Source organism: Phaeodactylum tricornutum, chromosome 3, assembly GCF_000150955.2.
Source record: "Phaeodactylum tricornutum CCAP 1055/1 chromosome 3, complete sequence".
NCBI lineage: Eukaryota > Bacillariophyta > Bacillariophyceae > Surirellales > Neidiaceae > Phaeodactylum > Phaeodactylum tricornutum.
This window is the reverse complement of record NC_011671.1, coordinates 178,866-192,447: the sequence shown is the minus strand read 5'-3', so window position 1 is coordinate 192,447 and position 13,582 is coordinate 178,866. Positions and strand designations below refer to the sequence as shown.

The window sequence follows — 13,582 nt, the reverse complement described above, 5'->3', positions numbered from 1 at the left end:
GTATGCTTGGCGAATTACTTTTTACCGTCGTTGTACTCGCACGTTCGCTGTTCTTCGGCATGGTATTGCTGGACCAAATACGTGGATCAGTGATTTTACCTCCTCTTAGAAGCGAGAGAAGCGCAATTCTTACGGAAAGCCCTTAGTCAATAACACCTGTTGTAGTCGGTGATGCCTTCTGTGAGGCCAACGAGAGGTTGTGCAAAGACTTTACTGCACCGTTGGCTTAAAATTGCCTATGTGCTGCTTCGGAGTCCTTTTTCTTTGTTCGGCACGACTGCTGAAGATATGGATAGACAGCGACGACGCACCCAAGGATCGGAATTTCGTACTCTAATTTTCGGAAAAACGAAAGGGATACGACGGATAGCGGGAATGATTCTGTCTACGGTCGTCGAAGCATCCCTCCACCGAAATGGGGTTTGGATGAATGCAAAGCTTGCGGTGGGTGACGCAAAGGAAATGTCAAGGGATTCACAGTCACACCACAGCTATTGTGAACTCTCGCGGTGTGCACTTGCACAGATCGGAATCATCATCTTCTCGACCTGAGGGTTGCACTTCGGATAGGTGGAAAATCCCAGTCCTCCTGTCATTTGTAGGGGAGGGGTTCCAATGAAGTCTGTCAGATTTTCTGTTGACTGTAAATAATTTGATTGGGAAATAATGGAGGCTATCCCATTCGCGGGCAGGTGGGAAACGTCCTCTTCAACAAGCCGCATTCTTTTCCGATGTTCTCCTGTATTCCAGAAATCGTACACCAAACATGAAAGAAAAAGAAAACAGTCCCGAGTAGAATTTACTATAGTTGAAAAAGTAGTGCAGAAAATGCCTGCTCAGGCACTAATCGACTGACCGGGAAATATATTTTTCCATCCACATTTATCCATGGGTCATGTAAGTATGTCGTTTTTCTCGGGCTCCAGATGTGGTAACAAAATCACCCCGTGTATGTTATCTAGGTCGAGTCGAGTATTCAAGTTTATTTTACATATTGACCATCTCCAGATTGTCCCTGCCACAGCATCTGCTGCCATCCTATGCATTGCAGGAGTCTTCACTCAGGGAAAAGTCCAGACTTTTCGAGGTAGCAACACCCATATCAAAGAAAGATTAGTACATGTACATAAAATAGTCAAGTCAAGAGGCCAATTTCCAGTCGCACTCCGTACACAATACAGTCGCTCTTGGCAGCAACATATCCGCGAAGCAAAATACAGAAATAGTGAGAGCTCAGACTTTCGATTCTCGGACAGGGTCCGGTAGAAAATACTGTATCCCGGAAAGTGGCGGTAGTGAGCCCGGAACATACTTTTGCATACTAGTCCGGAGTAGCTCTTCCGACTTTGACGTCAAATGTCAGTCTCAACTTTATGATCCAGGGAGGAGGTAACTTTGTACGGCTTCCAAATAGCTCGCATGCCACAAATCGTTGAGATTTTTATATCATTTTGTAATCTCTTTTGCCACGAATTTCAGTCTTAACTTTATGATATAGGTAGGAGGTAAGTTTCAGCGGCTTCCAATTAGCTCCGTGCCACAAATTATTGAGAATAATACCTTATTTTGGCTTTGCACGACTTTTCCATACTTCACCCAGGGCAATGGACGAGGTAGAAGTAAGTTTCTGTTGCAACTTTTCGTCTGCGCCTGTCGTGAAAGACATTGCTGCTACGATCGCACAAAAACTCTTCTCAAGAAAATTGTACTAATTGTAACTTTTCCGTTTCCCTACGTGTAGAATCCGGATATGGCGAAAAGTTTGTCAATGACACGTTGAAATCAAGCACGAGGGACCACTCTACCTCAGTATTGCCAACAGTAAGAATGGTCGGATACCACACTAGCAACCAATGGTCCTATTTGTGGCTTGGGTTCTTGTTATATTAGCAATGACATTTTCCTGATCAAGTCTCACACCTGCCATCTACTGATTTACTTGCCTTGCGTTCCACTAAAAGGCAGGCCCAACACGAACGGATCGCAATTTTTCATTACGACTGTCAAGACGTCGTGGTTGAACGGTCGCCACGTGGTGATTGACAAGGTATGTGGGTTAAGGTATCACACGCTAGCCAATACACTTTGGAATAGGGGAAGACGGGAACCCGTGCAGCCCGGCCAAAGGTGGCCAAGATGAGAAAATTCCGTTGCAATTCCGTTTCGGGGCCTAGAGCAGGGACTTTGTTTTGTGACACGAAAGACTGACTGTAAGCTCACGTCTCGACTATCTTGTTTTGTCTTTTACAGGTTCTGGAAGGAGAAGACGTAGTCAAGGCCGTCGAAGCCAAGGCATGAACTCGGGGCAGCCCAAGGCCAAGGTTACCTTGGTTAATTTTGGTGAAGTCTAAACTCGCGAAATGTAAAACGTCGTTTGGGTCGGCATACTCATTTCCTTCACGGGCAAGTAGTAGGAAGGAGAGCAAGTTAGAAAGAGGAAGAACCTGGGCCAGGGTAAGTAAATCTGTCTGTCGTGTACGGAGAGAGAAGTATCCGATCGATTGCGGCGTGGTCTCGTTCAAGCCTTTTTTTTTCAAGGGTGTGTTGTGCTGGTAGCAGGTATCAACAACGGTCAATTTCCGAAGCGATGACGCAAAGGAAATATCCCTGTATACACCACACCAGCGTTCGGAGTTTGAACTCTGTGTACTTCCAGCGGTGGAAATAGATCTCTTCTCTACCCACGGATTGGACTTTCGTTTGCTGCTACGGATCAAGACCTCTTCTCTACCATCGGATTGGACTTCAGTTTGCTGTTACCAGGGTACAGTTGATAAAAGCTCTTGCCTTTCCGGGGTGAGGATTCCGCTTTTGGCCGGGAGCGCAGTAGACACTTTTTTGTTTCTAAGTGATTGAGCTATTAGAGCTCTCTCATGCTAATCAGGCTTCTGAAACTCAATGGGTAAGTCGACCGATCCATACTTAACCCCTTCTGTTAGTTTAGTCATATTCCTTCCCTCCTCATACTGCCAGCAAGAAATGGAATACCTTATGTACACTAGAAAGTTAGTAGTCCCGAGACTAATTTGCATTACCTATTGCAAGAAACTAGGAAAAGAATCTGTCAAAGAAGGCATTCTGGGACCCACAAATATTGTATATGTATAATCATGAGCATCGTGGCATATGTTTTATCACGAGTTTAGTATTTCATTTGCCCGAAACGTGAAACAAAGTACCCTGACAGTGAGTAAGGCTTCAAAAAAGATTTAGTATTCAGAATTCCTTTGCACATCTCCCACACTCTCTCAACAATATTCTGTTTATCTTTTTTCTAACATGGCGTCAACTAAGGGAGTTGCCGGTCTCTTTGCACTTACGGCTTCTGCTGCCTTCCTATCCATTGCAGGAATCTTTACTGCTCAGGGAACAGTCCAGAACATTCAAGGTACCACTGCCCAGCTCAAGGATTCACTAATGAATATGGACACTTTATTTCGGTCCGAGGCCAATTTCCAGATTATTTCCGCTCATGATCCGTTCGCTTTCAGCTCCAACAAATCCGCAGAGCAATACATTGAAACATCGGATGATAGCATGGCGGAATATCAGACAGGGCCCATTCGAAGCGATACTAGACTGGAAAGGAACGGTAAAGAGCCGGAAAAAGACTTTCGCAAACCAGTCTGGAGTAACTCTTCTGATTATAGCATCGACTCCCCGACAATTCTTGTCCAGCTTGGGGGTGAGCTAGCAAATAATCTGGGCCATATGGCTTGAGGGTTTGGACTGGCATGGTGGCTGGAGCGGGAATTTGGTTTAAACGCCACCGTCATGCTGAGACACGGAGTGATACATGCTAAGTGGACGAGCGCAGAAGGGATGCGACACACTGTTTTCCATACTTGCAAGACTTCAATTTTTCGGCCGGAAATACTGACAGTATCACTAAGGAGTTGCAGTCTTTGAAACAGCGTGGGCCAGACAGAATCATTGCCGAGAAGAGAGTTTTTCAAATAGACAAGAAGGGACCGCTTGACCAAGGTTTGAAATCTTTTGTGAGTCTTTACGCTGCCAATCACACAAACATGGGGCAAAGGAATGGTTACATCACCATTCCTTTCCTAACTACACATCAAATGAGCGCAAAAGACCTCATTGTGGACAAGTATTATAACGACATTCGCAGAATATACCATTTTGATAAAAGCTGCTGCATGGATGTACCCAACCCGGATGAATCCGTTTTTGTAAGTGGTATTTCAGCTAACAAGCATGTACAGGAAAAAGATTTCGCAAGACTTTCTCACTGAGTCTTTTTGTATTTCAAGCATTTTCGCAATTTTATTAGGGAAAGTGGTAGACTACGACATCGTGCAGGCTACGAAGAGCTAGCTCCTGAGCAAGTGGCAAATGAGTTGTTTGCGCATTTGAATCCTGGCGACAAAGTAGCTATTGCATCACGATTCTCCGATGATTTTCGAACGCAAATGATTGTGGACGCTCTTGAGAAGCGACAGCTTCGGGTTCGAGTCACGGAGCCACGATCGGGGGTTGCGGATTTTTGCTTCTTGCTGTATGCCCAAAAGGAGTTGGTTGGCACGGCCAAATCTCTTTTTTTATTTGGGCTGGCCTACTTGGAAATGCCACAAGGGTTCGACCTTATACAGCAATGATATCAAATGGGAATAGCACATTCAACAGCTACAACTACACACATCCAGATCTCAAGTACCGCTTTCATTTTGAGCGCTACTACACCAACACTACAGCAGCTGATTTAAACAAGCAAGGCTTGTAATTGTTGACTTTTTTGTACTTGCAGGCTATGACAACCAAACTTAGTTGACTGAAAGCTAAATCTCAGTAAACCAGTCTTTAATCTTGAGGACATGATTGAAATCCAATTGATAGCAAGTAGATGTACTCCAAAGAAACCAATGCTTCCAATCTATTTGTCATCCTTAAGATGAGGCTGGAAAGGATTTGGCTCTGTCACTGTTCCCTTTCCAGTAGGGAACTGTGAGAACAATGGGCTAGAATTGTCCCTAAGGAACCAAAGGATCATAGATGCTTTTGTAGGCTGCTAAAAGACAAAATATAAAGCTTATAGACTTGTCCAGTAGACTTAGGAATAACAATCACATGGATGCTTGACATAGGGGTTTTCTAGTCCCCTCACATTGAAACCATAGAATTATACAGGAGAGATTTGTCCCCCCTAAAATCAACGGGAGAATAGGGATCCACAATCGTAAAATAAAAACTTTGACACTGCATGCAATAAAAGCATACGCAATTTGTCCCAACATTGACTTTGTTGAGAACGGGACAGTTGGAAAACTCTTCTTCTTGACATGAATCACCATAGAATTTGACGCATAGTGTTCTGTTGTTTTGGACCTGGTTGGACCTTTGTAAGTGCATCAGCTAAATTCAAGTCCAACGGCTCTTGTCACGGTATAGTACCATGCGACATGTCTCCTAATGATGTCCGTCCTCTAGACCTCAACATGGTGAACGGAAGTTGGAGTGTTCATAAGGGAGAAGTGAGTTGTATGGAAGTTAACTCGGTCTTATTGCATGGAGCCCCTAGATACAATGATGTATTGTGCGTTGCAAAGAACGCGACTGAACGTGTTGTGTTCTGACAGTGGCAACGGAGAGGGACTGACAATACTTATTGCCTGGCTAACGGATGTAAATGGATGTGCTCCATTTCCGCGCCATGCATGTTGTGAAAGGTATTTCCGGTTCCACTACAAGTATATGTGAGCGCGCGTCATGGTATAAGGATACTATGACGGAAGAAAGATATTTGTGTACGTTTGAGTTTGGTCCTCAGGGTTTGTTGTATCTTGGCAAATTGGAGGAGCAACAAAAATTAGTCTAAGCACTAACTCTTCAATCACTGTTTTATAAGTTCTCTGATCCATACTGCTAGTTTACGCATAGGTCCTTGTGTCCACTGCCTAACCCAAGGGGAGCATTGCCAACAAGTAGAGTTTTACAGTCCCTTAGTCCCTTAGGTGTATTGCCAGTTGTTTGTAATAATGCCCTCTCCTGTTTACCAGGCTCTGTTCCTAGCAGCCCTTTTGTCCATATGGTGTACATTGGTGTTTATTGCAACAGCTCTAAGCAACCTTGATGAGCTTCATTGCAACATTCTCTTGTACAATGTGATACACAATAGCATTATTTTTCTTCTTCACTGTCAATAGTTATTCCGGTGCCACAGCATTGTAAATAACTGACATATTGGTGCAAAGTACTCTAGCTGGTCCATCAATAGGAATACCCATCATAGGTAAGTTGTACCGTAGACCTTGTATCATCTTAGTGGCAATCTTTATGCAACAAACTCACTTCCAAAAGTAGATGTTTCAACTGAATTCTGACTCTTCGAAAACTAAATAATCGGAATTGATATAAATCAAAACACCTTTTTAGATAACAACAAGTACACGGTCTCCTGCATGGTCAGCATCCACAAAACCTGTAATCTCTACCACCTTAAAATATGGTTCTTGGAATAGGCTCCTTTCACATCACCGTAAAAATTTGACCAACCTGCACCCTTGTTGAACTTGTTGTCAATTGCAGCATAATTTTCACTATAACTGTAAACATAAGTCGAGACCTGTAGATTCCAAAATGAGACCTTTTGTATTGGAAACAGAATGTACAATTGCAGGGACCCTGTAGCCAATGTACTGTTGAACCATTGACATAGTTTTTGTCGAGACAATTGGATCAAGTGATTGCCAAACTGTCGAGTTTGGATGGTGTCACCAGTAACAACTTTCATCTAGGGAAACCGTATGGAAATCAGGAATATTTCGTTCCTAGCATATCAGGTTTGATTAGGCAAATCGTCTTATATGCCTCATGCAACGGAAACCAGAGTTGTGTATATTGCAAACATTTGGATGCATAAAGCAAATATTTGGTTTCTTATGAGACGCTTTGTATTTTCCTCCGGCATGCCACACATGGGTATTGAACCCAACAAGGACAGTTGTCTGGCCACTGCGTCTGTCCTACAACAGAGCCAAGAAAAAGGAAATGGCAACAAGGCCAAGATCTAGAGCTAGTGGATCCTAGATAGATGTTCCAACAAACAATGCTAAAAGAAGCAATTTTATCTACAAAGTAGTGTCAAATTGTAGCATTGTGGGGCTATAATTTATCATTTTTGCAGCTAAGTGGGCATGCCAAGCTGCTCCACTTCAACCCATACAACTCACAAACAGTAAGTGCATAGCAACTTTCAACAGAAGTATCAAACTTAGGGCTGCATGCAGTATAAACCTTTTCACAAGCTGGCATTCAAATATGCATTCTGCGCATAAGCACCAAGCATCTGCAATTAATTCAATAATGCAATAAGGAGAACAATGCGAACACTATTACGCGAGACAACATTAGCATAGGTAACCTGACTTGGCAAATCAGTGACGTGTCCCCCGGCAACAAATCTGGCTTTGCAAGTGACGTCCATTTTTATATCAAGAATCACGTGAGAGGGTAATTCAACTGTGACCAATTGGCTCAGACGCATTGTGATCAAGAACTTTAAATGCTGGCGTATAATTTGTCAATTCCTTCTTGATATCTGACCAAAATGAAGTCTAACCGTTGCTTGAGTGCTTGGTATGATTGGTTGTAAATATGAATCCAGCAAATTTCCAGATACTTGGTTGCTGGCTTGGTCCTTCCTACAATATTGGTGATGTCACGTGTTCACAAATACCAGCTATGAACGGTCAGATGGTATCTTGTACTACTTACTCCCTACTTTCTTCAGCTGATCTTAACTCTGAACAGGTCCAGTTACAATCTCCTGCAGCACAAACCTTTTGTCTGAATTCACCCTGCGCCAATCATTTTGCACCATCTGAAATAGCAAATAATAAGTCCAAGATACTGTGAGCTTCAGATTTTGACTTTAAAAAGACGCATGTCCAATCAATATTGTTTGACATAAACCTGGGCACGAGTAATTCCTTGCAGAGTCTCCAAGTTAGAAAACACTTTGTTGGTATACAAATCTTGTTCAAAGATGAAGGTATCTAAGCTGAGTGGTGACCAGTTTGACTCTCTTACCTAGGGTGCAACTGGTGATATCTTTCACTCCTCTCTGAGTTGTTGCCATAGATGTCCCTGTTGCAGCAGAGAAACCAATATTCCATTGGTGAGCAAAGGCCTCTGGTGTAACTGTGTATCAATCATTTGACAACTGAGCAATCATAAAAGTATTTTTGAGCGCATTGACAAAGTTTTGGTACGTCCCTAGGATTGATGTCAATTGTCAAGTATCTCCTGGCTTCTGAAGACAGCACAAGGTGATCAAGACTTGTCTGGCTCCTAACAAAGAGATACAAACTAGCAAATATGGTTTCCACACAATTGTGGTTAAGATTTATTAGCTATAAACTAAAGCTAATCTGTTCACTTTCCATTTGGTCCCACAATCTGCCAGGTGCTATTGTGGTCCGCTTCATTTGTCTCCATGGTGTAAAATACGGCACCATGGGCACATTCCTTATAGTTACCATGCTCCTCATGGCAATGGTTGAGTCCCAAAACAGTCACATTTTGTTTCTGAAGAAACAACTGGGATTGCACCTATCCGAAACCATCCGTGTTGGGATTTGTGGGCAAACACACAAGATTAGCTTCAATAGGCTTCCCTTGGGTGTCACAACCCAAGTAGTGCGCGTCATCATGCAAACCAGTATTCAAAACTGTCATTCCAGTTGACAATACAATCAATGCTTGCCAAACCTGTTGCGACCGGAACTGATAGTATCCAAAGAACTCATAACAGCTACAAAAAATATCGATCGCAAGCGAGTATTGTTCATTCTTTCCGTTGTCATTTCAAAAAGTCTTTAAAGAGTCAGCTGATTTGCACAAATGTCATAGCAATTCTCAAATTGCCTTATAAATTTTATTAGTTTATCACTGTTCATCATTTGCATTCTAGCGTTTGTAGAGCTCATCAATAGAACAATAGAAAGTCAACCATGTTCCCACCAAACAAACCACAATGCTATCTCATTGCCACTACCGTTGCCTGCCATCACAAGTTACATCCCAACCTCCACAGCCAACAGACCACCTCAGAAGAAATCTAATTGCCTTCATTAGAACAAGGTCACCATGACCAGCAAGTCAACTCCCAAGGAACTTCTATTGCTGGATGCTCCATATTTTGTTTTGTTGTGGCCTATCTCGGGTCCACAACTGCACTCGCTATCAGTCAAGCAATCTAGAGTTGTAAGCTTACTACTTCACTAACTTCTGAGATTATGCAAACTTTATTTGACTATTTTCCTTTGGGTAAGAACTTCTCTAGCCCATTGAACCACATCTCTACATTCCTGCGGTTCTGCTCCCGTAAATATTCAATCTCACTGGATACCTACATTTATGTGTCCTTTCCTAACATATTTTGTACATGCATTAAGCATGCTAAACATGTTTCTGAGTCCTGTACTTTTGTCTGTTCCTTGCGACAACAGTTAGTGGTACTACCAGCGTTTTTTACAGTCAACGAATTCTACTACGTTTGTACGCGTGGTAGGACAGCTATCTCGCTTTAGTTGACAGTAAACATTCCCATCGCGGTCCCAACGCTTGATTGGATACTCTATCTAAACAATCTCGTGAAAACAGTCAAACATACCCAGATATACCATGCAGCGCTTCTTCTTAGCTCTTCTTGCTTTCCTGGCCTTGACGGCTGCTGAAAGGTAAGGTCTCGGCACGTCCGCGTGACGGTCCATGTCGGTCATTTAGTTTCGCCATTGTGACCAGGAGGAAGGACTCACCGGCTACGACTGTTCTTACTTTGGGTATTTGTGACAATGGCATAGCGACGTGAAAATCACTACCAAGGTATTTTTTGATGTGGAAATTGAGGGAGCCCCGGACAGTGGCGGTCGCATTGTCATGGGGTTATTCGGCGACGTGGTCCCCAAGACCGTCGAAAACTTTCGTTCCCTTTGTACGGGTGAAAAGGGTGTGGGTAAGGCCGGCAAGCCCCTGCACTTTAAGGGGTCTATCTTTCACCGCATTATGTAAGTCAGTCTGTTTGTGACTGGTAGTTTGTTTTCTGAGACACCGTTTTGCGACTCATGTTTGTTGCCACAAATTTCAGTCCCAACTTTATGATCCAAGGAGGAGGTAAGTTTCAGCGGCTTCCAAATAGCTCCATGCTACAAATTATTGAGAACTGTATATCTTATATTGGCGTGGCCCGTCTTTTCCAGACTTTACCCAGGGCAATGGACGAGGTGGAGGTAAGCTTTTGTTGTTACGATTCTTCGACGCCAATCGGGAAGGATATCGCTGCTACGGCCGCACAGAAAGTCTTCTCAATACAATTCTACTAACTGTAACTTTTCCGTTCTCCGCCCTATGTATAGAATCCATCTATGGCGAAAAGTTTGCCGACGAAAACTTTGAACTCAAGCACGAGGGACCACTCTACCTCAGCATGGCCAACGGTAAGAACGTTCGGATACCACACTAGCAACCAATGGTCCTATTCGTGGCTCGAGTTTTTGGTATCTTTGCAATGACATTTTCCCAATTGAGTCTCACACCTGCCAACTCCTGACTTTACTCGCCTCGCGTTCCACTTGAAGCCGGGCCCAACACGAACGGATCGCAATTTTTCATTACGACTGTCAAGACGTCGTGGTTGGACGGTCGCCACGTGGTGTTTGGCAAGGTATGTGGGTTAAGGTATCACACGCCAGCCGGTATATTTTGGAAAAGGGAAGGACGGGAACCTGTGCAGCCCGGTCAACGGTGACCAAGATGAGAAAATTCCGTTGTGATTTCGTTTCGGGTGCCTAGTAGGGACTTTGTTTTGTGACACGAAAGACTAACTGTAAGCTCACCTCTCGACTAACTTGTTTTGTCTTTTACAGGTTTTGGAAGGAGAAGACGTAGTCAAGGCCGTCGAAGCCCAGGGCACGAACTCAGGGCAGCCCAAGGCCAAGGTTACCTTGGTTGATTCTGGTGAAGTTTAAACTCGGGAGAAACAACTGAAAAATATACCGTAGTCTTTAGAACCTGGTCCAGCTGATCCTAGAAACTGATATAGACATGTGGATTTTTTTGAGTCAATTCGCCTTCAGTGCGCGGCATCTGTTAGTATGGGGCTTATCCCCTTTTAGCCCAGACTTAGGCAGTTCTGTCGTTTTTTTTTCTTCCGGCAAATTGGAGTTTAATTGCGAAGAGCAAACCATTGAATCAGGCAATGAAGCGTCTAGGAAAATCGTTAGTCATTCTTTTCACGACGCTTTTTTCATCGACTCCTCTGTGCATGAGGACAAACATAATGCAAAATGCTTGCTGATTTGGCAGCTCTCGTAGAAAAGCGCGGAGACCGAGAGCTAATTTTGTCGGTGCCTCACTGTCAAGAAAAAATTGCGGTCCAGGAGGGAGGGATATCTCGTTCCAACTCACTGTGACATATCCGTGCCAATCGAATAAGGATGACGCAAGGACGACGCTTGACCGACCGAATTGGTTCTCGAATATAACTGTTATTCAAATAATTATTGTGATAAGAACATCGTTCTGGCGTTCCATATGTACAATTATTGGTAATTTCATATAGGCATAATTGGGATGAGTCTTTTGAAAACTTTCGCATCACAACAAAATAGAATACATCCAACCGTGAAATCGCCTGAGGGCCCCGTGTTCGTACCCTCCCTCTCCAGAGGAGCATTTTTATTTGGCGAGGCTCGATTCAACAAACTCACTCACCATGCCATGTGTCGTACGACTATGCCGACCAAGCGTGCTCATACCATTCTCTTGATCTTGGCGGTTGTCGCCCTGCTATCAAGCATCAGCATTCTTGTCAGCTGGGATGTCGTCCGCGATCTACAGGACGGCAAAGTAGAACCGTCTCTTTTGCACGCCCTGATCTTCCAGGGATCGAGATCCTCCGATTGTCGACCAAGAAATGCTGGTGGCAACAGTGGTACAGCAACCAAGCTGTGTCCTGGTGTAGAGCCGTCTTTAGTATTTCATGCCGGTTACGAATCCCCTATCGGTAGCTTGAGGAGCCGTAGGGAAAAGCCGGAAAGGTACTTCCGCAAACCAGTCCGGAGTAAAGTTTCCGACTTTGACAGTGACGCCCCGATCATTTTAGTCCAGCTAGCTGGTACAGTGGTGACCCATCTGAGAATAATTGGAGAACGCCTTTGGACTGGCTTGATGGCTAGAGCAGTAATACGGTTTGAACGCCACTAACATGCTCCGACATGAAGCCAAACTGGAGTGGGCAGCTGCGCGCGAGGATGCAAAACGCAATTTTCCGTACTTTTCGAGACTTTGGAGCCGTGTATGCTGACGAGATAACACAAGAGTTGAATCTTCTGGGCCGGCCTGTTGTTAGTCTGTCACGCAACAACAAGGCATCGAGCTACATCAATGCCAGGAGCCCAGTGGAGTACGACGAAACGCTCGAATTTTTACTGGTGCGGTACGCCCAGAATAAGACTCATACGGGGGAGAGGACCGGCTACATCAGCAAGCCATTTCTGACTACCAATCGAATGAGCTCCAGAGACCTCATGGCTGAATCTGCGTTTTTGATGTGGGCTGGTCTACTCGGCAACGCCAGTAGTGTACGACCGTAAAATGTATTACTTCCGGATGGCAATGGCAGGTTCCACCATCACAACTTTACGCATCCGGACCTCCAATCACGTTTTCAATTTGAGCGGGGGTACATGGTCAGCTTGTCAGCGGGTGGTTTGTCAAACTTCCAAAAAGAATCAGAAACTCTATTTGTATAGAATGCGTAGTAATGCGAGGTATTCTTTTGGATACATGTTCAGCATTCCTAGTTCACATAGAATGTAGCTGACTGTGACGCATTGTCGATCTGGATGGATGCCGGGGAAACGCGCTTTCGTCGACTAACGAAAGTGGAACGGGTTGGCAAGCAAGGCGTCTGTCTAAACGACAAACGAAAGGTCCGATCGGTACATCTATCTGACACCAGGAATGCGGAATTTTGCACTTTTTGGCGCGCAGTGTTTTTAAGTTCCACGAAGCGTGCGGCCGGGCGTACGGACAACGTACACACACAAAACACAAAGAGTGTGTGTGGTATCGGTAACATATATATTAATGTCAGAAAAAGGACGGTACCGCACACTCGGGGAGATTTCGACGCTGGATCCTTCCTCCCCAAACAAATTGCGAGTCCCCGGAGGTGAGTGGAAGTTGTCCCGAATCGACCAAAGCGTTGTGTGTCTCTGTCTCTCTCTCTTCGAAGAGTAGTCCCAGAAGAGAGTAGAGATGAGTTGGGTGTGGTAGTGTGGTGGAGTGACCAACAACAACGAGACGGCGGCACGGGTTCGTTTCGCTGGAACGCCCTTGCTCCTACGGATTTCGTGTCGCAAGCGACAGATTGTCGTTCCATCGGATTGGTTCGAATTCCGTTTTGTCACACTACACTTCTGGGGCACACGGAATCACAAGCTCAAGTTTGCGAAATGTCGTGGTGACCTCTGGATACGTGTCTGGTTGGGGCGATCACCACAGCCGTAACGACGACAACAACAACAACAACAAACACGGTTGACGTCGTATCCGTGTGTTG

The 13,582-nt window shown here is 44.5% G+C and overlaps 2 protein-coding genes across 2 annotated transcripts; both read left to right on the top strand.

Annotated features, from left to right (window-relative positions):
• Positions 1 to 3,279: 3,279 nt before the first annotated feature.
• On the top strand, positions 3,280 to 4,616 carry PHATR_33150 (predicted protein; the record flags this gene model as incomplete). Its single annotated transcript, XM_002186259.1, has 3 exons — positions 3,280 to 3,685; positions 3,853 to 4,190; positions 4,272 to 4,616. The coding sequence occupies 3 exons, from the start codon at positions 3,280 to 3,282 to the stop codon at positions 4,614 to 4,616; spliced, it is 1,089 nt and encodes a 362-aa protein (XP_002186295.1).
• A 4,988-nt stretch (positions 4,617 to 9,604) lies between these two features.
• PHATR_18458 (predicted protein) lies at positions 9,605 to 11,081 on the top strand. The gene is made up of 7 exons (XM_002186258.1): positions 9,605 to 9,698; positions 9,822 to 10,025; positions 10,106 to 10,131; positions 10,218 to 10,247; positions 10,374 to 10,454; positions 10,596 to 10,681; positions 10,884 to 11,081. Exons 1-7 carry the CDS (start codon positions 9,643 to 9,645, stop codon positions 10,983 to 10,985), a joined length of 585 nt encoding a protein of 194 aa, XP_002186294.1. The 5' UTR covers positions 9,605 to 9,642; the 3' UTR covers positions 10,986 to 11,081.
• Positions 11,082 to 13,582: the final 2,501 nt, after the last annotated feature.